Raw genomic sequence first — 27,813 nt, 5'->3', positions numbered from 1 at the left:
AAGTGAAAGATTTGTAGACATTTAAGAGACTGTACTATTACTGTACTGTATAAAGGTCACATGTTGCAACAATCAGTTTTTTCTTTTTAAATTTGTATTACAATATCATTTCTGTGTTAAATATTTAACAACTATAATTTCCAGTATTTCTGATGGCCCCTGGTTCTATTATGCTGGGGCGTAGACCTTTTTGTTTCACTACACACAAGTGTGCACACACATGCACACAACCCCCCCCCACACACACACACAGAAAGCTACACACAGTGCTTTGCCTGCTACACCCGTTTTCTTGGCAGCTTTGTCAGATGAGCTGGCAGTGTGTTTTGTCTGGCAGGGAGCTCAGTGCTGTAAAGCCTCTAACAGCCCCTCTTGCTTGTTGTGTCTGCACAGCTGTCGGAGCTGCGTCAGAGGCTGGATCAGGCTGAGGCTGATCGCCAGGAGCTGCAGGAAGATCTGCAGAAGGAGCGGGAGGCCCGGGAGAAACTGGAGAAGATGATTACTGAGATGAAGCTGCAGATCTCTGAGAAAAATAACCAGGAGGCGAAGGTAAAAACCAAGAAGAAATAAACAACCGTTACTGGAGGGGGAAAGAAATACAAGGAGATCTTTAAAAAAAAAAAACAAAAAAAAAAACACACACACACAAAAAAGCCTTGCTGACTTTTTCTTTTTCTTTTTTTTTATGGACAAAATGTTAAAATGGAGAGCTGTATTAATAGCAAATGTATGCCTAGTTTGAAAAACAAGAGATGTTTTTTAGGTTTTACTTGCAAGGATTGTGACTTTTCAAAAGCAGTAGGATTTGGTTTTTGGCTTACTAAACAACATTGTTTTTTTAATTTTCAAACACTGCTTTGGACTCGGCAGCGCAGGAATTATAGGTCTTTGTTCACGAGCTGAACATTGCCTGGTTTAGGAGTTTCATATAAGCAGTAGCTCCTATGAGTGAATTAGGAAACAAGCTGACCTCATTATGAAGAGGACCAGGAACCTGCTACTGTGGATCTACATTGGGCACATAACCAAGAACAACTAACCTGAACTACTTAGTCACTTGTAAATGGGTAACCAAACCAACTACTAGAAAAACAAAGATGCATTTCACCAATATTCAGCTTATACTACCTTAAATACTGAGCCACTTGTTGAACAACAGTGTGTGTGTGCGTGTTTATTATACTATTGTACATACTGCAGTGGTTCTTGCTAAACCTCATCTGAAACTGTGAAGCATGGAAAGCTTTATTTTGTGTAATAGGTGTCTCGTGTAAATAAGGTTTTTCATACGAAACTTTTCCATTTTTTTTTTTTTGTCAAACCTCCTTTGGCATTCACAGACTTCCCAATATTACCCTACAGTTCTCAGCTTTGCTGTGCTCCTTTTTGTAATACCGTGTATCCCCATTGGACTCATTGTCTGTATCGATTGGTTAGAACACCTTATTATCCAAAGGAATTGTCTTCCAATTGTTATGATTGTTAAGGTTTAATGACACACAGTTAATCATTTAAGATGTGTGGCTCAGCAGACTTGCAGGAGTCACATCAGGACACGTGGAAGAGAACTCGAAGAAACTGATGGCAAATCCGCCACAGGTCAGCATAAAGCATGTTCATTCCTTTTGTTTTGAGATGTGGGACAGAGCTTGAATTTAACATTCTGCACTTGGGCGACTGTAATTCATTCCGCATACCAATTCCTAGCCTGTCTAAAAGACAAAGTGTTCAGTTGTGATAAGAGTTCTGGTGGTGAGGATATCTGTCCAGTGTGAAATGGACAGACTGTCAAAACTCATTACAGATCCTGACTTTTGCTAGTCATTGATCTAGTTATCTGGAATAAAAGAGCTTCATACCCTGTTCCCAATTCATTATACCATGCATTGGTTTCAGATCTATTCAGAAAAATGATCAGAAGTAGAATTGCAGTGCTGTTAAGTAATAGTTAAGATGATTTGCTTTAAAATAACAAACTGATAACAATTATGATAATGTATTTATTAGTGTAAAATATATTTTATAATTTATTGTTTTGTTTTTATGTTTAAAAAAAGAGAACAAAACTAAATATAGAGTTGCAGTTTGTATTTGATTCGTTCTTTAACTACAAGTATATACAAGCATACTGAGATTGTAGGGGTAGAACAACAAAAAAAGATTGATTTTAATTTTGTTTGTAACTTTTTGCAGTAATAATGAAAGAATAATACCTTGCTGATTTGAAATGCTTTAAAATGTATTTTTCAGCGTCTTGTGATGCAAACTGAATTGCAGTAATCTATCGCACCTGAATTGATGCCATTTAGCCAGATGACCACAGTAGTTTTGTTTGGCTGACTGGTTGATTCCACCCCCCTGAGCTTTTTCAAGTGTGAAATTGCTTGGTGTCCTCGGCACAGGTGGCCTGCTGAGATAATACTGGGAAGTCCTAGCGAGTGCAAGAGGAAAAGAATGGTTTGATTTAAAAAAAAGACACTGAACAAAGAAAATTGTCTGAACGTCTAAATTGGAACGTCTAAGCTCTTACTTTGTATTCCTAAACGTCTCGATTTTAACTTCAAATGGAAATGGGTTTGAGGTAAAACTGTCATAGTTTTGGTTTAAACACACTGAAGCCATCAAGTCCCACTTATTTGAAACCAAGAAAATAAAGGCATGTTTTGAGTTTTCTGACATTCTGAGGTTGTCATATTGTGTGTGCGAGCACCGGTTGCTCTAATTCAGTAATCTGATTAGTTTTTAACACATTTTCATCTTGATTCTTTCACAGTTTTACCTCAGAATGTATGACAGTGTGTAGACAGTGTGGACTCACTGTTGCAGACATGGAGATTGGGTTCAGCTTCATTTAAATGGTCACTGGTGCCTAAGGTTCCTTACATACTAAACTGCATTCGAACATACTAAACTGCATTCCATGCATACATGGATATGTCTAAAAAAAACAAGAGATGCTGAGCCAAAAATAGACACAATAATTAGATTTTTATAAATGCATGCTCCAGTCTGTGTGAAATGCATTTTCTAATTTAATGATAGTATCAGCTTTCTCTTGTCCTATTGAGTACTGAGTATGGTTAAAATTACACATGTAAATATGTAGAATACAAGAAAAAAAAAAACATAGCCCAGCCCAAGTGAATGATTAACTTTGGGTATGCATCTGCAATAAAAACAAAACCATACATTCCTTTATGTTAAAATTCTTAATGATACATATATGAAAAGAAAATATATATAGAATATATAATTATCTGAAACTGAGGATTTTTGTTTTGTTTGTTTTTAATTTGCGGCCACAAAATATATTTGATATATTATATTGGTCTCAAACACTAGAGCGCAACCTTGTTTTTTTGTTTTTGTCATATGGAAAATCATGTAATGTTTTTAATTGAAAAAATAAAAATGTCATGTAGTTGGCTCAGTCAAAAGGCATATATTGTTTTTTTTTTTATTACTATATTAACAAATATGTATTGTATTGACTCAGTAAGGTTTATATTCCCTATAATGTACTTATTCTTCTTATAATTATTATATTAACACAGATAATCTTATAAAGGTTCATTCAAGTAGTACCAGTCCAGCAAAAAGTTGTGGGTGGAAATAAAACACAAAAAAGGAATACAAATCAAAACTTTTGTAAAGGAATTGCAGACTGCAGGACTACAGAGTCTGTTTACTTCCACAAAGTTGCACTGTAAGTGTTTTTGATTTGAGTTATGTATACCAAGGCTAGACTGTCAGCTGGCACAAAATGAGTTGCGTTTTGTTTTAAGCAAAGTATAGTGTACCCAAGGGCTGTCTAAACTATGGCTCTTCAGCCATAAATATCCATAACATTTTTTTTTATTTCTTTTATTTTTATTTATTGCATTTATATAGCGTTTTTTATACAAAAGTATTGCAAAGCACTGTACAGTACATAGCAGAAAAAAGAACAAACCACAATACATTTGTATAGCATGTCACACACATAACTGCTACAATCAGACCATTTAAATAACAGTATACACTATACAAAAGCCGCAGATTTTAAAGTTACATTAAAACCCACAAAGAATTTATAAAAGTGTGTTTTAGTCTTGACTTGAAAACTGTAACAGTCCCAGCTTCCCTGACAAACGAAGGCAGAGCATTCTATAATTTAGGAGCTCTACAAGAAAAAGCCCTACCTCCCGTGTTGCTTTTGTTGACCCTTGGAATAACCAGCAGCATTTAAGTCTCTCGTGTAACCTCATACCTGTAGTTATTTTAACCATTACAAATTACATGAATAGAATGAAGGCAGCCATGCACAAGAGAAATCCTCGGAATTTGAATGAACTGGAACAATTTTGCTTTGAAGAATGGTCAGAAATCACTAAAGAATCATGCCAAAAGCTCACTGACAAATATCCTAATTGTCTAAAAGAGGTTATTGTTGCTAAAGGTGCCTCAACTAGATATTAATTTCATTTTCCTTGTCAGGGTATGAATACTTTTAAATTTAGCATTTTTAGAGTTTTGCAAAGAAATTGCTGAAATAAATAATTGTAGACATCTATTTTTTGTAACTTATTTCCTCATCCACAAAAGCAAAACTTTTGCTACAAAAGATGTTTCCTATAATCTGTTTAAGAAATTTCTAGAAATTATAAATTCCCATTGGGGTATGTAAACTGTTGACTACAACTGTGTTTGTGTCATATATATATATATATATATATATATATATATAATGTGCCAAAAAAGCTTGGACAGCTCTTTAATAAAATCAGGCTTAAGTTCCACATTTTTGTAACTATATATGGGTATTTGAATTTATAAATAGAGGCTTATACCTCAAAAAATGTTAAGTTCCGATGATGGGTTGCATTCCTACACAAACGATTGAGTGTGTGTGTGTGTGTATATATATATATATTATTACAAGGCACACTATTTCGAACAGTCTCCTAGAAGCACAGTTAAGGCCAGCAATAGAATGGTATTGCTATGTATGAAAAGTCTGTGTCAATCTGTTGATACACCAGAACAGCTTTCTGTCAGATTACAGATTTGCACTGTGATTTGTATCATTGAAGTGTAGGTAGTATATTATAAGTAATAAAATGGCCTGCAACGTTAATGCATTTATTTTTATTATTATTATTATTATTATTATTATTATTATTATTATTATTTCAATACATTGTGTAAAACCATGCTAGATTTTTTTTTTTTTATGTAAATGTAACTGGCAATAATAAACAGTGTTACATCTAGCCTGGTAATCACGACTTCTCACAGTTTAGCAGTAAGTGTATGGAGCTGCATTGTTTTTCCTCTGCAGTACTGTGTAATGTTCAAACACTGCAGTGGTATTTTTTAAGTAAAACGGCTGTTTGGACACTAGAGGGCGCTTTTGATCTAATTTTTAGAATTGGTTAAATAGATCAAAGCAGGACAGCTACTTCTTCTATCTTCCTGATGATAGCGCCCACTAAGTAAAGCACAGCCCACAGTTGCACCTGCATTGCTAGAAACAGATACAGGTGTTTATTTGTCTCTGTCTTTTTTAAATTACTCCAGTTTTCTTCTTGATTGGTATTTGCCTTGAGAATATAAAGTAATCTTTTTGTTTCAGATCATTTTGAATTACAAAAAATGCAGCAGTCTCAAATTCTATTGCAAGATGTCCTTAACTGTGTTATATTATGTCCAGTGCATTGGGCATTTAATAAAGTGGTCAACATAGTGTATTTTTGATCAATTATAGATGTTAAAGTGATTATAATAAGATGTGCTTGAATTCTATTCATTTTATCCTCATATAGTGCGTTTTTCTTTAAAGACATTTTATTTCTACTGAATAATTCCAACCTTTTGGGTGATTTCAGGCAGCTTTTTTGTTGTAGTTTTAGACTCATGCAAAATCTGAATTATGTCCTTTATCAGCAGGCAGATATTATACGTTTAACAATGTAATAGATGAATTACTGCCAGAAATGTGAAAAACTACTGTAACACCAGCATCACAAGATCAAGTTGTTTTTCTAAAAGGGTTTTATATAGAAGCTAGGCTTAAAATTCACAACGACTTCTGCAAACACGGATATGTCTTCATTAACTAATTTAACTGTTAGCACTCCAGTCACTATGTGAAAACTAGAGTCAGATATTAAATAGTACTAAAAGGTTTACTTTTTTTGTGTGTGTATGGAATCAATTTTCAAGTCTTTTTCCTCCAAAATGTAAGTTACTCAATTTTGTCCAAATGCTAAAGGCACAAAACTGGAAATAAAACCATAATTTCTGAGTAAGCTAAAGATTTGAGAATCGCCCCTTGTTTTTTTGTTTTATAATATTTCTCAATTTAATTTTTCTTGGCACAAAGGTTTGTTTTCAAACTTAAAAATGTAACTATAAGAAAAATAAACTGTTGGTATGATTTCATTATGGCTTTGTAAATGTGTGTTTTTTTTTTTGATTTTGCTGTTAATACTCAAATACGAAATAGTGTCTATATATAATTATTGCATATAACCTTACTAATGTTGCCAATAATATACAGCGTGATGAAACAAATGTTCTGGCATTGCATGAACCAAGACACTGTCCTCTACCTCATGTGATAAAAAAAATAATAATAATTACGCAAACGACACCGATCTCTCTCTAGCCATCTTAATGGATGATATTTAATAGAATATGTCATGCTTTCAGCTTATACCTCAATTGTATTTTGTGTGTGTGTGTTTTCATTTTTCACTCTTGTAAATACCCTGTATAGACAATGAACTTGGATCAAATTCAAGTAAAGTTCTGTAGTGTCAAGCTCATTCTTTGTGGGAGTTTTCTTTCAATTTCATAAAAGCATTTTTCGATTACCATCTTGTGCTTCTATTACTGTTAAGAAGCTATTAGGAATGTAAACTGCTGTGGCAGGGCGTTTCCTGCATTGGATAATGGTCCTGTGGAAGACGGATGGGCCCTCATTATTTCAGGAATTGATACAAGCCAATTATCCATTATTGTATCTGTTCATGCATCTCTGCAATTCATGTAACAGGGGCCTGACTGCTCAATCTACTTTATTGAGGGTAGTTTTGCAGTCCAGTACACGTTTCTAACCCTGTTTATGAATATCTTGTTTAGAATTTGACCTTTTTTTAACATCAATTTGCAACTAGAAAATACTTTGGTAGGCTATTCTAAACTAACGTTGGTAAATCTGGGGTTGTACCATTAGCTTCACAGTTAAGATTCACAATTTCTAGGCAAGAAAAGAAGGTGAGGAAAACATGTATCTATGAAAACAGGGGAATTGTTAATGCAAATGAACTGTTTATGTTTTCATGTTGTGAAATACAAGGCAATAATGAATTTCAGATACAATCCTTTTGTTGCATATGAGATGATTGAGATGGCAATTTGAGATTTCTCCAATACCACATTTTAATCATGTTTGCCAACATGTTTGGTCCTGTTCTATACAAGTGGGGTCACATTTGGAAATTAAACATCATAACAACGAATTGAAGTATTTCTTTTTTTCTAAACAGGATGTATACTATAACAGGACAGTGGTGTAAATGTTATATACATACATATAATCATATAATTTTTTTTTTAGAAACATAAAAACTATGTACATAAATATACATGACAATGTGTATAAAGCACAAATTGTGTTTATCTAGTTGCAATAGGAAAAGCATTTGAATCATAAATAGATAAAATAGTTTCTGTTGTGTCCCTGGGAAGCATACTCAAACCCCAGGACACCTCTCCCCAGAACCAGAGCTACCCAGAGGGAATCCAGGCCAGTAGTACAATATTAGGCAAATCGTCATAGTCCTGCTTACAAATGATGGATTTAAATTAAGTATAATAAAGTGTGTAACAGAAGCTCCCTTACTAATGACATAAAATGTCTATGTTATTATCTTTCAAAGGGTTTTGGAATCTTGGTATCTTAATGAACAATTAAAATCTACATGGTTGTATGTTTGCTTTCACATCATAAAATGCAGCATTAACAGCCAATATTATGAGGCTATTTTGGCTTTTTTTTTGGTTATCGATTACATTAAGTTTTAGTTACTTATGAGTGCAGGGGACATAAACACAACATTACACTGGATTGTCCACCGATTATATTAGTATTTTTAAAACAATGTTGCTCGTGTGAATGGGGTATAATGCACATAAACCCATCTTTATGTCGATGTTAGACATTACATTTCACTTAAACAATCAAAGGTAATTTTAACAGAGAAAGAGGAAGACACCCTAGCAAGACCAACACATTAAGTTATTTTAAATCTTACTCTGTTTGAAATTTCCGATTTGAATGTCACCTCACTGATTTGCAACCCACTTATCAATTAGAACTGAAGATCAATGGATGACCACTGTTTCCAGTGTCAAGTTAATCACCCTTTTAGGTGACAAAGCAAATCGTTCCCATCCAATTTTCCATTGCCAATATCAGCAATTTGGTGTGAGCTGGATTCTAACCATTGCTGCCTGGGTCTAGTGACCTGATCTCTGGCTATTCCAGTATGGCACTAGGGAGTGATAATTATTGCTACTGTAACTGATGTTGCGTCTGGTAATGCCTTCTTTATGCAATCAGGATTGGGGGAAAAAATCCAGTTGCAGAAACCATCTGGAATTTCACAGTGCTTCAAACCAGCAATGTCCTGGTTCAAGTGCCAGTAGACTGCTCCTATCAGGAAACTATTGAGAAAGCAAAGCCAGGGAACATTCAACTCCAGGTAGGGGAGGACATCTATCCTGAACACCATAATGACTGACTGCAAACAAACAAACGGGAACCAGGTACCAATAAAGCACACAGCAATGTAAGTCAATATCGGCTTCTTCAAGTATCCCTCATCCAAGTCCAGGTTGTAGAAGAAAAAAGAGGAAGACTCCTCTGTGTAGGACTCGCCCCTGAAGGACTTGAACAAACTCAGGAATCCGGATCGGCAGTAAATAACAACACAGGTAATAACTGCCAGGACCACCAAGGAGAGAGAGGCACACTGGGACTTTATGACTTTATATTTAAAAAAACTGTGGTGCTCCACGGGTGAGGAACTGTCTTCAGAATCGTAATCAGAAATAAAAAACACATACATTACGGCTGAAATCCACACAAGAGCTAGGGACGCCGCATACACAGCCTTTCGGGTCAGGCTTAAAGGCTTGGAGAATGGAAAAGTCCAGTAGTAGTCCAGCCCGGCGATTATGAAAATGGGCCAGTGCAGGATGCTATATGTGAGCGTGGAGATTTGCAGAAGGAGGTAGATGTGGTAGATGGTAATATGGAAACCCAGGATGGCAAAGTTTGTGAACCAGTAAATGATGGAGGTGTTGACAATTTGGACGAGGTCGAGGAATGCCAGAGAAATGCAGAAGTATCCCATGAAGCTCTTATGCATGACCTGCCAATTCAAACCAATGACAGACAGGTTCAACAGAGCTTTCACACCAAGTGCCAGTTGTATGCTAGAGATGTTCTCAGTTACCACATCCATTATCCACTCAGGGTGCAGATATTCCAAACAGTTCTGATGTAGGGGTCAAGAAGATACTGTAGGCACCATTAAGAGACTATCAGTTGTTTGGTATTCATCCCTGAAAAGACAAAAATATTAGTCTGAAATTAAAAGTGCATACTGAGGTTGAACAATCAAACTTAAAACACTTTTGTGTAAACGGACTGCCCTTCACAAGACATTAGTTTGTGTATGCAAATGTTATCCAGGGTTTACAAAAGCTTTAGGCTGTTTTTAACTGATTTTCACATGCAAACTTTGCCACTCAAGCATGTTAAAGTATTTTCTTTATACCAAGAAAAAACATAAATATTAAGTTAGTGTAGCACGAGCGATATAAAATATATAGTTGTATTTAGGCACAGGGATTGCACAATCACTTCACGTGCAGATAAAGTATGTGAGCACGGGATTGCACAAATTAGTTCACGTGCTGGGGTTCAAGTGAATAATTAATTTGTAATTGAATCCCAGCACAACAGTATATATAGATGCACGTTTTACTCACTTACGGTTGTGTGTTCCGGGCGAAAGAACAGGAGAGAGTGAGGAGAGTAAAGTAAATTTAAAAATAAATAATAAAGCAATTGTTTGTTTGTTTAGTTTTCGTCCCTGTTGGTTAGTGTCTGTTCGTTTTGTTTGTCTGTCTGTTTTGGCCAACGCGCCGTTTTCTTTTACAAAGTGTTTTTGTCTGTTTAAACTTTTTTTTACAGGCCACGAAGAGTACTGCGGGTGAATATTTTGAAGAACATTTTTTTTTGTTGTGTGTGGATTTTTGGAGGAAGAAAAAATAAATAAATAAAAAAAAGGCAATGGCAGAAGACGCCATCAGGCTGCGGGACTGGATCCAGGACAATGCTGAGCTGGAGGCCCAGTGCATGCCCATAGCCATCCGGGTTCTGTGGCTGATGGACAGGGAGCGATGGGAGACCTATGAGAGGGAACACATCCCAAATAGGGATGTCACAGTGTACTGGTTTTACGGTAAACCGTGGTATAAACTGCCACGGTTTTGAAACCGCAACCATTTTTCTATACCATGATTACCGAGTCCACGGTATCGGCGCGTTTTTGTATTCACCATTTGTCCAGTGGTGAGCTGCAGCAGCATTTTGGAGTTTTGTTTGTTTGTTTCCCGATAATTTTAGTTTACGAATGAGCAAGACAGTGATGCTGCAACTGTTTCAGCCAATTGCCGTGCGGGTGCTAGCATTTAGCATTGGGCAAGGGCGGGCGTTCATGGTTTCAACCTATCGCTAATCATATCAGCACCTTCTGCGAGAGACGGCATTTACTGTATTATGCTTTCACTAACTGTGATGTCGGATGGCAAACCTTAAATAAATCTCTAACTTATAGAACGCCAAATTTAAAACAATCGAGAATAAAGATATTTTACTATGTTGACGCAGCAGTAGTAGCTGCATAAACTCTAGGATTACAGTACAGCATAAACTCCGGGTGAGATTTTGTGCAAACAGCTGATCCCTCAAAGAAAATAGTTTGAACACTAATTTGAAGTATAATAATGCGTGTTTTTATTTATTCCACACCTCATTAATGCAGTGGTTTCATTTGCATGGTAGTTTCTATACTGTCATTTATAAGTTCTGTGACTTGTATAGAATACGTTTTAATTCAAGCTGCGTAAACAAAACAATTGTGTTGCATGTTCGGTTTTGCCAAGATTGTACCGTATTGCTATTGCATCATAATACAAATTAATAAAATACAGATGCATAAGGATTATACCTTTCTACCACAGAGTATATTCTTAAAAAATCGCATGAGAGAAGTGGCTTATGAACAGTAAGTACACAACTTTATTATTATGTATATTATTTAAATAAGCTGTCAAATGTCCTGGGAAAATCAATCCAAATTCTGTTTTTACATAGCATGTGTAAACTGCACTGTATTACTGTAGATATCCTACCCCCCTTTGCAACCTAGTTTTTATTTTGCCTCTTGAAAATCAGCACACAGAAAGCACGTTTTCACCATGTTTTGTTTTTTTTTACTTTTTTTAAAGGAATCACTATAATCTTTACTGAGTAGTACATACAGTATGCATTGTGATTAAATACCTCCACAAGAGGAAATTTGAATTGTGAATTTTCTTTTATGCAGATCTAGACAATGTCTGACTGCCTAATGAACACTGCAGATTTAAAAATGTAAATCTTCATATCTGCAACATGTCTGCCTTGCTGTTCCGTTTAACTTAGATACTGCAATAAAATAAAGTATATAACTTGCTGTACACTAACATTTTTTTAAATTTATTTACACGTTCAATATTCCATTATGTATGTAGGTGTGTGCAAATTTAATTTGATTTGTACAACGTATAGCACCTTTTTCATTTGCAAATGGAGATTTCAAAGCCAGACCAGTTCATTAGTGTGGTATAATTAAATACAGACATTCTGCTGTAATGTTTTGTTTTTCAAATTGATGGAAACTTTTTATTTTCTCAACAAGTTTTGTAGCAGAAATTTAACTACAGCAATTTAACATTAAGATTTGTTTTAAAACTTTAAGTAAAGTTACTTTTTTTGTTAAAAAATGACCTGACCACAGTGTATTTCTTTAAATAGCCATTTAAAAACAGATTATAAAAAAAATGGACATTATACCGCGGTACAACAATAACCGTGGTATATTTTTTGACTGTTACCATACAGTCAAAATTTTATACTGTGCCATCCCTAATCCCAAACACCCTGGAGGAAGGTATGTAGTTGGTCCTCTGCTACCTGGAGTCAGCGATAAACAGAACAGCAGCCCAGGTAGCAGGGTCTCCAGTGCAAGAAGCCCTGCTGTCTCCAGCGCCCAGACTGGGGGAGCACAAGCGTCCAGCGCCCAGGACAGGGGGAGCACGAGCATCCAGACGGGGAGAGCACGAGTGTCCAGCGCCCAGACGGGGAGAGCACGAGCGTCCAGCGCCCAGACGGGGAGAGCGCGAGCATCCAGCCCCCAGACGGGGGGAGCACGAGCATCCAGCCCCCAGACGGGGGGATCACGAGTATCCAGCGCATGACGGGGGGAGAACGAGTGTCCAGCGCATGAAGGGGGGAGCGCGAGCATCCAGCGCATGATGGGGGGAGCACGAGTATCCAGCACATGACGGGGGGAGCACGAGCGTCCAGCGCATGACGGGGAGCACGAAGCACGAGCATCCAGCGCATGACGAGGGGAGCACGAGCATCCAGCGCATGATGGGGGGAGCATGAGCATCCAGCCCCCAGACGAGGGGAGCATGAGCATCCAGCCCCCAGACGAGGGGAGCACGAGCATCCAGCCCCCAGACGAGGGGAGCACGAGCATCCAGCCCCCAGACGGGGGGAGCACGAGCATTCAAAGCCCAAGAGGGAATTGTTCCCACCTCTACGACAAGAGGGAGACTGCCTGCATCTCCCACCTCCACCACAAGAGAAAGGACCAGGACATGATGCTGGCGTTTTTCAGCAGCCACTTCATAAGCTGCTGAGGGGAGCACAGGGGAAAACAGCCCGGCTGAAGCTGCCGCGAAGAGGGCCAGTACTGCTGCACCCACTGCCAGAGTGGCCAACCCCAGCACCACGACTGGTCCTGACTCCATAACCAGGGGGAGAAGTGGAGCTCCCGCTGCCGTCTTCTGGGCCAGGGGCTCCACTCCTGGCTTCGTCTCCCAGGGATGCCTGCCCTGGAGGTAGTTTGCTGCTGACTCCGGGGATTTGCTGAGGTTGGAGGAGCCAGCCTTGGCGCTGCCAGCATATCTGCTGACAGCCTCACTGTTGGCAGCAGTGTGGAGTAGTGGTTAGGGCTCTGGACTCTTGACCGGAGGGTTGTGGGTTCAATCCCCAGTGGGGGACACTGCTGTTGTACCCTTGAGCAAGGTACTTTACCTAGATTGCTCCAGTAAAAAACCCAACTGTATAAATGGGGAATTGTATGTAAAAATATCTTGTAACAATTGTAAGTCGCCCTGGATAAGGGCGTCTGCTAAGAAATAATAATAATAATAATAATAATAATAATAATAATAATAATAATTTTCGCTGCCAGGGGTGCAACGGGAGGAGCCAACCATGGCGCTGTCAGCACATCTCTCTTGACAGCATTGCCCATAGCAGCATTTGAAGTCCCCGTTCTTGGCCCGGGACTTTAAGCGAGACTGGGGATTTTAAGGGGGGAGGTGGCCATTGAGGCCTGTAGACCTGTAGACTGAGCCAAGGAGGGCTCCAGGCAACAATCAGGCCTAAAGGGTTTGATTCATTTAAAAAAGTGCCCATTACTTCCCTGTTCCTAGGAGCTATTCCGGTAAACTTTCCAACTGAGCGATTTACTATCAAATGTGAAAGTTCACCAATGACTGGACGTTGTTATTGAATAGCACCATAGTAAAGAAAAAAACATTTTGTTAACTAAATGAAATAAAAAAATACAGTAGAAAGTCAATTATCCAAACTAATTGGGACCGATATTAGTTTGCATAATCAATTTGTATGGATAATCAAACAGGTATTAACAACAATTACTGTAACTTTAATAATGTATAAATTAAAGTTAACATACACAAGTACTTAGTACACAAGTACCTACTGGTGATGATATATAGCTAGTGGCCTATTCTATCACATTAAGCACACAAAATGACAAAGCTTTAGAAATCATTAAATTATTGCAATTCAGTAAAACTTTAACACCTACAGCTAAGGCAATGAAATACTGTCATTAAACGTACCATATACCAAACTTGAAAATCAAAAACTACAATTCAGTACAACTTTGACACATTACAGAACTTTAGGCATCATTAAACTTAAAAAATTCAGTAAAACGTTTCTATACTTTGATACTTGCTGTTAAGGCATTGTAATAATGTACAATTGAAATTAATAAATTAAAAGTTCTTAGCAGTGGTGTAGTTGAGCTGGAACAGACCGGAACAGTGTTCTGGTACTTTTTTCAATACCTTGACTTAAGAGTTAACTTAAGAATCAATTTAAGAATAATGTTGATGCATGCTCACCGATGAAGCAATCTCTTTTCCATGTGGAAATCAAAATAGTCTTTCTGTACCATGCATTTGAATAGGCATTAGGAACCAGATTCCCTACATGCCACTACTGATGGTACTCGAATCAGAGTCTCCGTCTCCGATAACCGGCGCGTATTTTAAATGTTTGCAGTCATCTCCTGATTCCTGCACAATTGTACAATTCAGTCAGTCGTCCTTGTGATGCAATGAAAAGAACATTAGGAACGTCTATTACAAACTACAGCACTAAAGTTTAATAGGGCAGGGCTTGAATTTCATTTTTGTGTGCTGGGGGGATTTCCCCCCTATGCTGCAGCCAATGGGGGGGATTCCAAAATTTTACGGGGGGAATGGCAAAAAAAGGCACTTTTGCATATAAAAAACTATATATATTTTACTGCATCATCATTCACAGTGGTGTAGCTTTAAAATAAGCTGCTTTCAGGAGACCTAACAGCTGTTCATCACTGTGAGACAGAGCACTCTCCATTGCTTTTGCCATTGCCTGATGTATTTTGCATGCAGCATGTACTAGTTTTTCAGTGTCAGATGTAGAAACTATAGGTCTAAGTTTTGCAAACCAGACAATAAACATTTTGGGATGCCAGAAAGTAACGCACTGCAATAATCAACTCTGGAGGATATAAAGGCATGTATGTACCAGTCTTTCAGTGTCAGATGTAGGTCTACGTTTTGCAATATTTCTCAAATGATAAAAAGACGATTTTGTAATCTTTTTGATATGTTTCTCAAATAAAACTAATTTCTAGTACAGGTTCAGAAGGTAGTCTGCTGAAATCCAGGCCGAATGATTCAGGCTTTTTAAGCTGGTTTGATGAACTCACTAACAAAACCTCAGTTTTTTCTGCATTCAACATTAAGAAATTTTGAGACATCCAGCTCTTAATGTCAGTAACACAAGATACTATATTGGTCCCAAAAGACAGTGGGTCCAGGAAAAAACATGTATTCAGAATGTAATGTAAAATTAAATTGTCCAGAACTGTCAGCAGATATAAAATATGTTGAAAAACAATTGTAATTGTATAGTTATGAAATTGGTGACGAATAAAAAATAACAGCGTTTGTGTGAGGAAATGGTATACTATACAGGACGTGTGATGACCTCATAATTGAAAGGAATAGAAAAAGAACATGCACGATAAAAATAACAAGACCACCAAAGACAGTATTTACCCGCAAGATGCTGTCAAAACAAGACACATTTGGCTGGAAAACTGCCAATCTGGCAGCACTGACTGGGGAAGTAGCCTATAAAAGTTGCATGCATTACCTATTAAATGTTACCTCAAGCTCAATGAACAAATAAAACAGGAATTTGTATCATTTTTGTTTAAGAAATCTCTATTTTTTGGCATTCCAGTACTTTTTGATTCAGGACTACACCGCTGGTTCTTAGCTGTTCAGTAACATAGATAAATTGCTGCTACCCAGCTCCTGGTCCAGGCCCTGGTACTCTCCCGCCTAGACTACTGCAACTCCCTCCTGGCTGGCCTCCCTGCGTCCGCCACCCGTCCGCTCCAGCTCATCCAGAACTCTGCTGCTCGCCTGGTGTTCTCTCTACCTCGCTTCGCCCACGCTACTCCACTACTCCGCTCGCTCCACTGGCTCCCGATCACCGCTCGCATCCAGTTCAAGACTCTTGTACTAGCCTACAGATGCCTTGATCAGACTGCACCCAGCTACCTCCAGGCCCTCATCTCTCCCTACACCCCCACTCGACCTCTCCGCTCCGCCTGCACTAGAAGACTGGCTCTACCTCCGCTACGCTCCCCTGCCTGCCGAGCCCGCTCCTTCTCCACCCTTGCTCCGCAGTGGTGGAACGACCTTCCTACAGATGTCAGGACTGCCCAGTCCCTGACCACATTCCGGCGCCTCCTTAAGACTCACCTCTTCAAACAGCACCTGTAGAACTCCTCTGTTGTATCCTGGGACACTATCACCCTTCATTTAAATATGCTTTATTTTGCTCTTATCTGCCCCTTATTTTACTGCATTTAATCTTGTACCTCAGAATATTGTAATCTGCCAAGTGTTTAATCTGTAGTATTTTGTACTTAATCATATCCTGATGTAACTATCACTATTTAATCATATCCTGATGTAACTTTCACTATTATCTGCTGTATTATTGAATTGTGGTTTGTCACACTTGAGAATTATTGTATTTCTTGTTCTTATTGTATGACTTATATTGTAACACTTGAATGTATTTGTATTTGCTTGCGATTGTAAGTCGCCCTGGATAAGGGCGTCTGCTAAGAAATAAATAAATAAAAAAAAAAAAAATAGATAGACATGATCTCCAGCTCTTACTGACAAAACAGAAGAAAAATCAAGAACGAGGCGACTGTTAATTTGCTTAACTGCAACAATTTAAAGCCTGGCATGCTAACGTGTCTATGAAAAAATAAAATACAAATGCGGTTGCGGACAGATGAGATCCTGGTAAAACTTTTACAAAAACAGCGTTGTTTATAACTGTTCCCTTACCTTAATTTAAGTATTTAAGGAGTTGTTTTTCCGTTGGTCACCATCACACAGCAACAGGATTGTTAAGCAGGCAGAGTGAAAAGAGAAACTTGAGTACTTTTTAAAAAAATGTTATGATGTTTAATCTAGAAACCGCATTTGTTCAAATACAGGCAATGAACAAAAAATAACAACTGAAAACGATGCTGCCTTCTATGCAGTTTTCATAAAACAAAAAGCAAACACATTCCTATTAATTGTACAATTGAAGGTATACTGAATGTTTCCTCTGTGTCTCCTTTGTCACAGTCAATAAGTTTTTTTTTCCATTTTTCTCTGCCATGTTGAGCTCAGTAGCTGCAGACAGTGGTTGTTATCATTAATCGAATTTCAAATCTCGTAGTTTTAATTTTAGCGGCAGGGTTTGGTTGCCTAGTTACTAAGAAGCAGAGTAGCACACATAACGAAACACGGGAAAATCAATCAGAGTTTCCTTAATACAATCCCGAAATCTGGATTCGGGAGCCGAATTTACCATACGCGATTCCAGGCATTGCAACCACTAAATACACCACACGTAATTCATCACGTGATTATAGATGCGTTCGGTTGATTAGACAGTACGGTTGACCAAAGATCGGATAACTGACTCTCTACTGAGTCTACTGTATAACTAAATAACGTCACAGGGAACACCTTGTTTGTTGGAACAGTGCTTAGGGGTTCAAATGCCTCAGGCTACAGACAGAGGGCGGTATTAGACAAAGCAGGCAACTGCTAAAAACAATGCAAATACAATAAAACGAAATAGTACCTCTGTGATTAACTTGCTGGTGGTTAAATCACAAAAATACAAGGGAATACAGATTTGAATGGCTGTGGAAATGATTTGAATGGCTGTGTAAACACTAGGTTTTAAAAACAATAAAGAAAGGGTTTAGGCAATGACAAGTTTAAAGTTCAGATCTGTACCAAGATTAAAGCTGCACTGTTAAATAATAAGATTTCCTTTGTTGACATGTTTGCTTTGCTTCCCTTTGTTAAAAGCTCTGGCGCTGCAGCTAAGGTGGCTGTCCAGGTCAGTGACAAAGGTACTAGAATGCTTCAATCAGGAAGGAAACCTGTATACAGTTAAAACCAGCTTAGGTAATGTAAACAAGCTAGTACCCCAACACTACTGAATGCAAATATTTCACAATAACATACAAAAAAGGGTTACACTTTAAACCCGGACTGACAACTTTGGCCCATTGAACTAAAAAAATTTGCCATTCTTGATTCTACTTACTTAAGAATGTTTAATTGTTGTTAAAGTTGCAGGCAAAACACAACAAACTGGTCAAACGTTCGGTTACTTACCGTAACTCTGGTTCCCTGAAAGAGAAGACGACCACCAAAACATTACGTATGGGATATGCCTGCCTATTGGTAGGTATTTTCTGAGATCTCTATACCAGAGCTGCCGATAGACCCCTTCCTGGGATGACGCCCTCGGTACCGCCTACCGTTAGATTAAAACCGTCATTCCAAGGAAGCCATTTCTCTTTTTGTCTTCTCTTTCAGGGAACCAGGGTTACGGTAAGTTTCAATTCGAAGACGACCACCAAAATATTACGTATGGGAAATGTATACTGTAGAAGGAATTTATATTTTCTAAATATTTGTATAGCTAACATGTAATGCTTAATCTGCAGGGAGCATTTGCATTGATAGTATAAGTTTGCATTTAAAGGTTTATAGCTTGAGCAAATGTCAGATGGAACATTTTGTGGTTTCTTTATAGAAATGAAACTAGACATCTTAATACTGACACAGACTCAGGAGGCGCAATAAGAACATGTGTCTAGTTTAGATACAAAGAGAGGTGAAAGTAAGTTTGTATGTGTGGGTAAGGTGTGAGCTAACAGGGTGATCACCTCAACGACTGGATATTGAACAAGAAGATGGGAGGCCCATAATGTTTGTGTATAAATATGTGTTTTTATTAATTATTTGCTTAGAAGTTTTCATTTTATTCCATAAATATTGCTTCGGCGCAGTTCCGCTTCAATGTGTCTGTAAGATGTGTTTTTACTTCTGCAAAATCATGGTATGCTCCGGCACCAAAAGGTTAGACAACAGAAACTAGAATAGAAAACGAGGCCTAAACCACACGAATACGTGCAGGAATGAACATACACAACGACAAAAACTATGGAAAACAACTCCTTTTAAGGAAAGTCTCTGTTCATCCTATATGACGTCAATGTACGTATAATCCTCTCTGTATTCGGCTGATAGTCGAGTCAGAATTGTATTTTGAATGTATTTGCTGGCTTCCTTTGCGCATCGTATTAAAGCTTATAAGATCACTGCTCCAGGCTGTCTTGTGTCGAATCTTTTCAAGAAACCCCACTACAATACCAGAGCCGTTGCGAGGGAGAAGAAACGGCAGCATACGAGGGATGTGTCAGAACCACTTAACCCAAGGTTAGCGGTGCGAGCGTGCAACCTCAAGGACCCTCATGCCTATTGAAGGCAAAGAAAAGATCTACCACATTCAAGTGGTAGAACCTGGAGAATGTATGCACCGTAGCCTAGCTAGCCGCTGTACATATACCGGACAGTGAGGCCCCTCCGAAGAGGGCCCAAGATGTAGCCAACCCTCTAGTAGAGTGTGCAGCTACTCTCCCAGGTGGGGGTAAGCCAGTACTGTTATATGCCGCAGAGACTGTGTCCGCAATCCAATGTGACAATCATTGCTTTGAGAGGGGCTGTCCTAGGGTCCATATACCGTGACAAACAGCTGGTCAGTATTACGCTGAGCTCTTGTCCTATCCACGTAACATCTCAATGCCCTCACCGGGCAGAGGAAATTCAATCTCCTATCCTCCTCCGAAACAAACAGAGGTGGATGGAAAGACTCCAATTCCACAGACTGATTCATGTGGAAGGCTGTGACCACCTTGGGGAGGAAAGCAGGGTTTGTACGCAGTGACACACTGCTGCCGTTATCCCAAACACGCATACAGGAGCTGTGCACTGACAGCACCTGCAGCTCACTGACCCGCTTTGCGGAGGCTATAGACAGATACTTCAACTCTATGGAGTGTATCTGCACAAACAGGGCCTTCGTGAGAGCTTCCAGTACAACATCAAGGCTCCATTTGGGGAGAACAGCTCTTTTGGTAGAGCGTAACCGCCGAGTTCTTTTTTGAAACCGGGTAGCCAAAAAATGCGCACCTGTAGATACCGAATCTATAGGGGCATGGCACGCAGAGATAGCCGGTAAATCCACCTTCAAAAGTGGAAGGTGACCTACCAGCATCAAGCAGTTCTTATAGAAACTGCAAGATAACTGGCATGGGGCAAGAAACTGGGTCATGACTTCTAGTCAGACACCAATTCTGAAAATACTTCCACTTATAAATGTACAGCGACCTAGTGGAGTCTGCCCTAATGCTCTGCAGAGTACCCACAACCGTGTCTGATAGCCCTAGGGCTGTCCAGCGGTCCCGTTCAGGGGCCAGACCTATAATTGGAACCTGCCCGGTTCCGGATGCCAGAGAGTGCCTCTCGCCTGACTGAGGAGATCCAGGCATAGGGTTGAGAACCACATTTGCCTGGGCCACCGATGGGCCACTAGAAGAACTGTCTCTTTCTGTAACCGGACCTTCTCCAAGAAGGCTGGGAGCAACGGTACTGGTGGGAACGCGTAAAGGAACATCCTTGGCCACTCATAGGCTAGGGTGTCGACGCCGAGTGGACCGCCTAAGCGGTGGAGGGAATATCACAGGTGGCAATGCGTTGTCTCCGTCGAGGCGAAGAGATCAACCTGCGCCTTCCAAAACCGTTCCCAAATGCGCTCCACCACCTGCAGGTGGAGTCACCACTCTGACGGATGTGCACCCTCCATCAACAGAAGGTCAGCTGCCTAGTTCGCCACTCAGGGAAGATGCGTCGCCTGTAGGGACAGCAGGTTCCGTTGTGCCCAAGTCAGGAGCCGGAAGGCGAAGCGATGCAACCCCGGGGACTGGAGGCCGTCATGGTGGTTGACATACGCCACCACTGATGTGTTTTCCGTACAACACCAGAAGAAAGTGCTTGAGAGCCAGGAAAACAGCCTGCAACTCCAGCATATTTATGTGCAGGGCTATCCAACAGCCTGACCAGGTGCCACAGACCCCTCTGTCTTCCCAGTCCGCCCTACAACCGAAGTTGGAGACGTCCGTCGTCACCACTTGGAGAGATAACACCACTCCCATCTTCACGCCCTCACACAGGTAAGAGGGCATCCTCAACCATCGCAGGGCCGCAGCGCACATGTGAGACACTGTCAGCTGACGGTGTCTGTTACGCTTTGGGTGTAAATGGAACGCATTGAGCCACGCTTGGAGTGGGCAGTTGCGTAATACACTCAGCTCGATGGCTGATATGGCTGCGGCCATCAGACCCAACAGTTTTTGGAACCTCACCAAGGTGACCTTCGATCCCTATTGGAACAGGGAGAGGCAACCCTGAATAGCTGCTACTCTATCGTCCGACAGGTATGCGCACATCGTACTGGAGCCCAGCCGGAGCCCTAAGTACGTCGTGCACTGCACTGGTACAAGCCTACTCTTCGCATTGTTGATGGTGAGCCTCGCCAGATGCTGCGCTGTGGGCCACTGCTCCCTCTCATGACTTGATGAATGGGAATGTGAAAATACACGTCCCGTAAGTCCACAAGTGTCCAGGATGGGTCTGAGACCGCAAGCCTTCACAGCCCCTGCTGGGGCTGCTGAGGTTGGGGCGGAGCATTCCGAGGCGGCTGCCTACGGCGACAGCCCAGGAATTGCCTCCTAGAACGCTGTTGCGCGGATACACCACGCCCTGCATTCCTTGTGCTCTGTGTAGGGGCTCGGTTGCCCATCGCCGCTGTGGCATGTAGGCGATGCCTCAGGTCACCCAGCGGGGACGTGGGCACCGGGACCGTCCTTGTGATGGTACACGCCTGGGGGGCCTGCCAATGGCTCGACCTACCCCGCACCAGACCACGGGGAGGGAGCAGCACGGCCACCTGCCACAGCCGGCCCGAAGGTACATCCCGGGGATATCAGCGCATCCAGCAACGCCGCCTTATCAGCGTCAGGCACCCTGGCCTGCGACAGCCACAACTGTCTGCAAGCCACCACCAGGCTTGCCTGGCTCCGGCCTAGGGCTTGCCCTTGAAGACCGGAGATCTGGAGCAGCATACTTGAAAGGAGGCGAAGCTCTGTGAGCAGAGTCCTTGTGAGCACGCCATCCAAGTACGCAGTCAGGATACCCGCCGGGTTTGACAGGCGGGTCACCTGCGCTTCCACTGCGTAGGCCCTCTTCAAATATGTCTCCGTAACCCTGCACTGAGGGTTCAGGCACATAGGGTCCGTAAGCAATCCACCCACCAAGGCCGTGATGGTGGAGTCAACCGGGGGAAAGCCTGCCAGGCCCAGCTTCTCCGCACCCTCCAATGAAGCAAGCCGAACGGCTTGTTTCAACACACTCAGTGCTGACGCCGATCAATCCCAAGAGGAGCATACCTCCTCCATAAAATCAGGGAACGGTGGGAAGGGCTGCGTTGTGGGAGCCACTGCCTGCGTCCAAAACACGGACCGGCAGGGCTCTGCCGGTGTCGCCCAGGGGATCTGCATAAAGTCTGCAGCGCGCCCCATCAATACCGACACACAGCTGGACAACGGTGGCAAACTAGCCTCTTGAGGAAACCAACGCACTGCGGTGGGTGGGCCGAGGCAGCCGGCGTGGTCTACTCTACTGCAGGGCTTGTGAAAATACACCTCCATGGAGGACAAGGCCTGTTTTTTTTTTTTTTAGCTGTAGCACAACACAGGCAAGCGGGAGAACCGCGTGTGCACTGCAGATGTGCCAGCAAGGTATTTCATCAACAACAATATATATTTTATATATATTTAACTGCTAACAGCAGCCAGCAGAGTCACTCAACAGCGGGGGTAAGGCGAAGCCTCGCCACATTGGCATGCTTCCACACGAGTGAAGGCTGGAAGAGACAACAACACTCACTCCTTTAAATCAGAACTGCATAGGCAGTCGACTCACATACCACTGACAGAAAGCAGCAACCTGCAACGCGAGCGCGTGCAGGTTGCTGAGGAAAGATAGAAAGCAAAAAGGCTAACTCAGGAGTCACTGATTCCATGAAAGCAGCAAGCCAGCTTTCAGCCTTGAAGGCAAGGGAACTGCAGTAGACTCAAGCTCTTTTTTCAAAAAACGCTCAGATACCAACACAGAGGATCTTACCTTACTGTCTTGAGAGGCAAAAAGAGAAATGGACAGGGTTGCCAACTATTTTTACAGAAAACCCGCCCACTTGTTTCTGAAAACCCGCCCAATCAGGAGCGTAAGTTGTGACATCACAATCACCTCTGGTGTTCCCCATTGTAACAAATAGCAACTACACTATTTGCAATTGTAACTTTTTTGTATTTTATGTGCTTAATTACCAGGGATCCTAGGAATCCATTTGCTGCGGAAAAATACTGATTTTCTATGCCGTCAGAGAATTTTTATTTTTACACTTGCAAAAACCATGCAAGGCTTTTTTTGGTTGTTTGGTAACCAAATCAATACACTATCATGTATAATCATCAACACAGAGAATTTTGCTTTAAATTTAGTAAACATACTTGTTCAATAAAACTGCATCTGGTAAATGACGCACACTGTCAGTGTCACATTCATGTTGAAACGTAGCTGCAGTTTACTTCAGTATCCAGTGCGTTTTTACTACTCAACAAGCTGTTTAAAGATGCCGAAAACTATAGAAATCACACCTAAATATCGGGTCAATGAGTTTGGTAATATCCATCCAGGTGACAAAGACTAACTCGAGATAAACTAATATAAATACTATTTTTTTATTATTATTAGTACACATACGTATTTGTAATGTGTACAGTAAAATGGTAGGCCTACGTTTGTATATTACTGATTGATGGCACTCTGGTGAGTTTGTGGAACTTCCTTCAAATTTTAAAGTGTACCAATTAATGCTTCCTGCAACTAAGTCCAATAGTACTGTTTGCCTATCTTATAATGTGACGCAGGAAATACCTAACAATATAGGCAGGCATACCCCAAACGTAATGTTTTGGTGGTCGTCTTCTCTTTAGGGAACCAGGTAAGTAACCGAACGTTTGAAATTGAAAGGGAACGTAGTTTTAGATTTCAACAACAAACAAAAAATAAAAAATATGTTATTATTAACAGTAACTTATAGGTTAGGCGCAATACCGCCCTTTCACTCCAATGGAGGAGTTATACTTAGTGCACAATCAAAATATACTAAAGCCATCTCTGAATCAGTTTTATATTTTCTCGTGGTTTTGCTTTTAGACTTAAAACAGAAAACAGTACTCACGTGTGTACAATTGTACCCCAAAGTTGCGTTAAACTAGCAGGAATAGCTGGTTCAGTACGTTAGGTTATCACAGGGTTTTGCTATAAAACCGTCGTAACGGGAATATTCGAGAATGATACCCGAAGTTTAAACCTGAAAATGACAATGGTCGCAGCCCGTAAAATTAACCCGATGCAATCTCATAGATGCGTCAAAACTGGTGTCAAGTGTTTTGTTCTAAACATAAAAAAAAAGTTTCGAGACGTTTTTCCTTTAAGATTTAACGACTATTCTTTTATTTAATTGCAACTGCAGACACCCTGTAAATTATTAGATGAACTACATGATTGTATTACAAAAAATCATATTACAGCAGGGTTAAAACACGCATACCAACAAAAACGCGGACGGATATGAAAACAATACAGTATTACCTTCAGTCAAGAAAGGCGTTCACAAACACATTCTTGTGTTTTTCTCTTTTGCATCCAGGCAACAAAAGTAAATTCTTCTCAGCCTCTGCCCCTACACCTCCAAACTCGTTCAAAATAAACTGATTGAAATTCGACATACTTTAGCTTCGATATCCAAACAAAGGGGTGGGGCGATTTGCAGGAAGCTGGGGTTAAAATAAGATTAGAACACACCTTTCTTGCAGTCTACAGTATTTTGTCAAAAAAAAAAAAAAAACACTTTGTAATGTTAGAATACTTCTTTATTCTAAGCACAAATTGAGTAATGCAAAATACAGTTAAATAGAACAGCAACATTAACACAAGATTGCAGTCTCAGACTGTAAAGAAATAATTATTTCAGGAACAACTGAAATAGCCTACATTCAGATTCTCGAGATTGAAACGGTTAAGTGACTGAAAAGGTGTGATGTCGTTGCTATATAGATTTTAAAAGTATTTTTGCTTGTTTAGTTTTAACAAATATAAGACCATTTATATACCATCTCCGGTTTTAAAGAAAAGTACTAACAAGAACATTATTTTTATGCGCTGATTAACACAGACAGACATACCTGCTTATTCCTCAGTGCGCCATGCGTTTCCATTTAGTTTACATTCAATATGAATGGACTATTAGTATTATGTGTAATAGGTGAATTTTGTACTAGCTGTTCAGTTCCGGCTGGATTTAGCCCAAGAAAAATGCCAAAACGTAAATGTATTTTTAACGAAGACATACTGAATTTTTAATAATAATAATAATAATAATAATAATAATAATAATAATAATAATAATAATAAAACAGTAGCAATACGTATACAACCTAATATGGCAAGTTAAACTAGTGAGCCACAAATTATACTTCCGCGAGTGTAGTGAAATAAACTTGCTGCTTAAAAAAAAAAAAAAAAAAAGAAAAAGATAATACTAAGTGAGAGGATGGCTATTTAAATAACCATTAGATAGCCTATATTTATCTGCATACAGTAACTCTTACTCTTTGACACTGCATTTGTATTTGTACACATTATTTCCAAAAGAGAACAATCTAAATTGCAAAGTGGTAATTATGATATTGATTTTTAATCTATGTGGGCAGGAATTGAGTGCTGCTTGTTCTGAAAGCATCTAGGTAGTATCACAGATGCCTAGCATCTGCTAAATAATAATAATAATAATAATAATAATAATAATAATAATAATAATAATAATTAATAATTAATAATAAAAACACCCTTTAAATGAGTCACCGCTGCACACTAACAGGAAATGGACATCCTTTACTAGACTGTTCTAATTAATATAAGATCCTGTGCATTTTATCGGCATAAGTCAACCAGTATTAACAACTCCATTCCTTACCTTTTATAAGCATTACAAATATTATCACTTGTCCATCTTTCTTTCTGTTGAAGAACCTTGGTCTTTTGTTTATATCTTATCCATTAAATTAGAATATAAGATTTTTTTAACAGACAATGCTATAGATAGAAATGTTGCTGCTGCTTCCAGGTAACTAATCTCTTAATGTGTTGTAGTTTAATCTTGTTTTAGTGGTCTAGGCACCACAAACCATGTGACCAACAGCAAAGGTACCAGGATGCAGGTATAGATAATACAGTGTATTTGGAATATTTGCATTTCCTGGCTCCTGAATGTGAATCTCACCACAATTAAAGCATGGTTAATGTTAATAAAGGTTAGGACTTGTCTTTTAAAGCATTTGTTAGCACTCATTTAACAGCAAGCATTGTATAACCAACCAGGTATAATCAGTTTAGCTTTACCATACCGCTAATATAAGATTGCCTCTTAAAGGTGGTGGAGTCCTCCATATGGAACCCCATTCCTCCGCCCCAAGTCTTCATTTGAATACAGAAACTGGGTGAACCAGTTGAGCCAATTGAGCTCTGCAGGTGTTAAACATTGCCATGGGTGCCACACCCATGCATTAGCCTATGCTGCCACTTCTTGTACACAGCAAAGCTAACACTGAGCTCAGAACCCTTCCTTTATCAATGCCAATTGTTTCTACTGTTGACCCTGCAGTGTTTATACCAAGATAGACATCTCTGTTCAAATCCCCTTTGTGGGGTTCAGTGCTGCTGCTGTCTGGACTCCCTTGTGAAATATAAATCACAATAGCTTTTCATTCTGGTTAATTATTTTAAAAAATAGTTTAACTTAATGAAATTCCATAAGGTTTTGTTTGTGGTGTGACAAGGTGTTCGCTTAAAATGTAGCGATTTGTAGGTTTCTTAAATTAAATGTTTATTTTTTATTATTATTATTATTATTGGTATAATATTTTCAGGAAAATCAGGAAAAGTGAGGCAGTTGTTAGTGATGGCAGACTGCATTGAAGGCCTAAGGTATAAGAGGATCAACATTGTCAATGTACTGTTTTTAAAACCTCAAATGTGATGTTTACATGTGCAAAGGGTTTGTCGACTGAGCTTTTTTTCTCTCAACCCCAGTAAAATGTAAAAATCAGGTTTCTTGTAATACAATGTTCTACACTATGGAACAAATTCTACTCTTACCTGTATTTCTGTAGCTGTTGACCATGGTTTCTAGCAGTATGAAGTCTACTATCCAAATAGGACAACTATTTAAACTTTCTAAAACTGTCAGTTAGGTTAATACCGTATGTGACAGAGATCGAATGGTGCTTGTTAGACCTCCCTCTCGACCTGAGGGCACTGTGTAACGGGAACAGAGTACCCTTAACTAAATGGCACGTCAATTTATTCCGTAGGGTAGGTGGAAGTTGGTCATTTAGGAAAGGAGCACAGCTACGGTATCCAAACTCAATGACCCAGACGGTAAACGGTGTGGCATCTGAGGATTGGAGGAGCTTATGCGCTCGTTAACCTAGGGGTCATGAGCGAGGATATAAATAAGGGACTTAACTTACGTGATCTGTTCCT

The 27,813-nt window shown here is 39.8% G+C and overlaps 2 protein-coding genes across 6 annotated transcripts in view; one reads left to right on the top strand and one right to left on the bottom strand.

Moving 5' to 3' along the window:
* The window catches only part of LOC117417141 (ski-like protein), a 31,700-nt gene extending 24,896 nt beyond the window's left edge, over positions 1-6,804 (top strand). The window contains exon 8 of the mRNA XM_034924792.2: positions 394-6,804. Within this exon, the coding sequence (XP_034780683.2) occupies positions 394-570 (177 nt within the window). The 3' untranslated portion in view covers positions 571-6,804. The remainder of the gene's footprint in view (positions 1-393) is intronic.
* Positions 6,805-7,292: 488 nt separating this feature from the next.
* On the bottom strand, positions 7,293-27,573 carry LOC117417142 (probable G-protein coupled receptor 160). Of its 5 annotated transcripts, none has more exons than XM_059034569.1 (2): positions 27,427-27,573; positions 7,293-9,615 (listed from the first exon to the last, which is right to left on the bottom strand). In XM_059034569.1, exon 2 carries the CDS (start codon positions 9,513-9,515, stop codon positions 8,541-8,543), a length of 975 nt encoding a protein of 324 aa, XP_058890552.1. In that variant the 5' UTR covers positions 9,516-9,615; positions 27,427-27,573; the 3' UTR covers positions 7,293-8,540. The 5 variants fall into 5 exon arrangements, with proteins under 5 accessions (XP_058890552.1, XP_033884900.2, XP_033884899.2 ...); XM_034029009.3 differs by lacking the exon at positions 27,427-27,573 and adding an exon at positions 26,676-26,820; XM_034029008.3 differs by lacking the exon at positions 27,427-27,573 and adding an exon at positions 26,246-26,507.
* Positions 27,574-27,813: the final 240 nt, after the last annotated feature.

The sequence above is a fragment of the Acipenser ruthenus genome, chromosome 12 (assembly GCF_902713425.1).
Source record: "Acipenser ruthenus chromosome 12, fAciRut3.2 maternal haplotype, whole genome shotgun sequence".
In the NCBI taxonomy this organism is placed as follows: Eukaryota; Metazoa; Chordata; class Actinopteri; order Acipenseriformes; family Acipenseridae; genus Acipenser; species Acipenser ruthenus.
The sequence above is the reverse complement of the archived record's forward strand: the minus strand, read 5'-3'. Positions and strand labels throughout refer to the sequence as shown.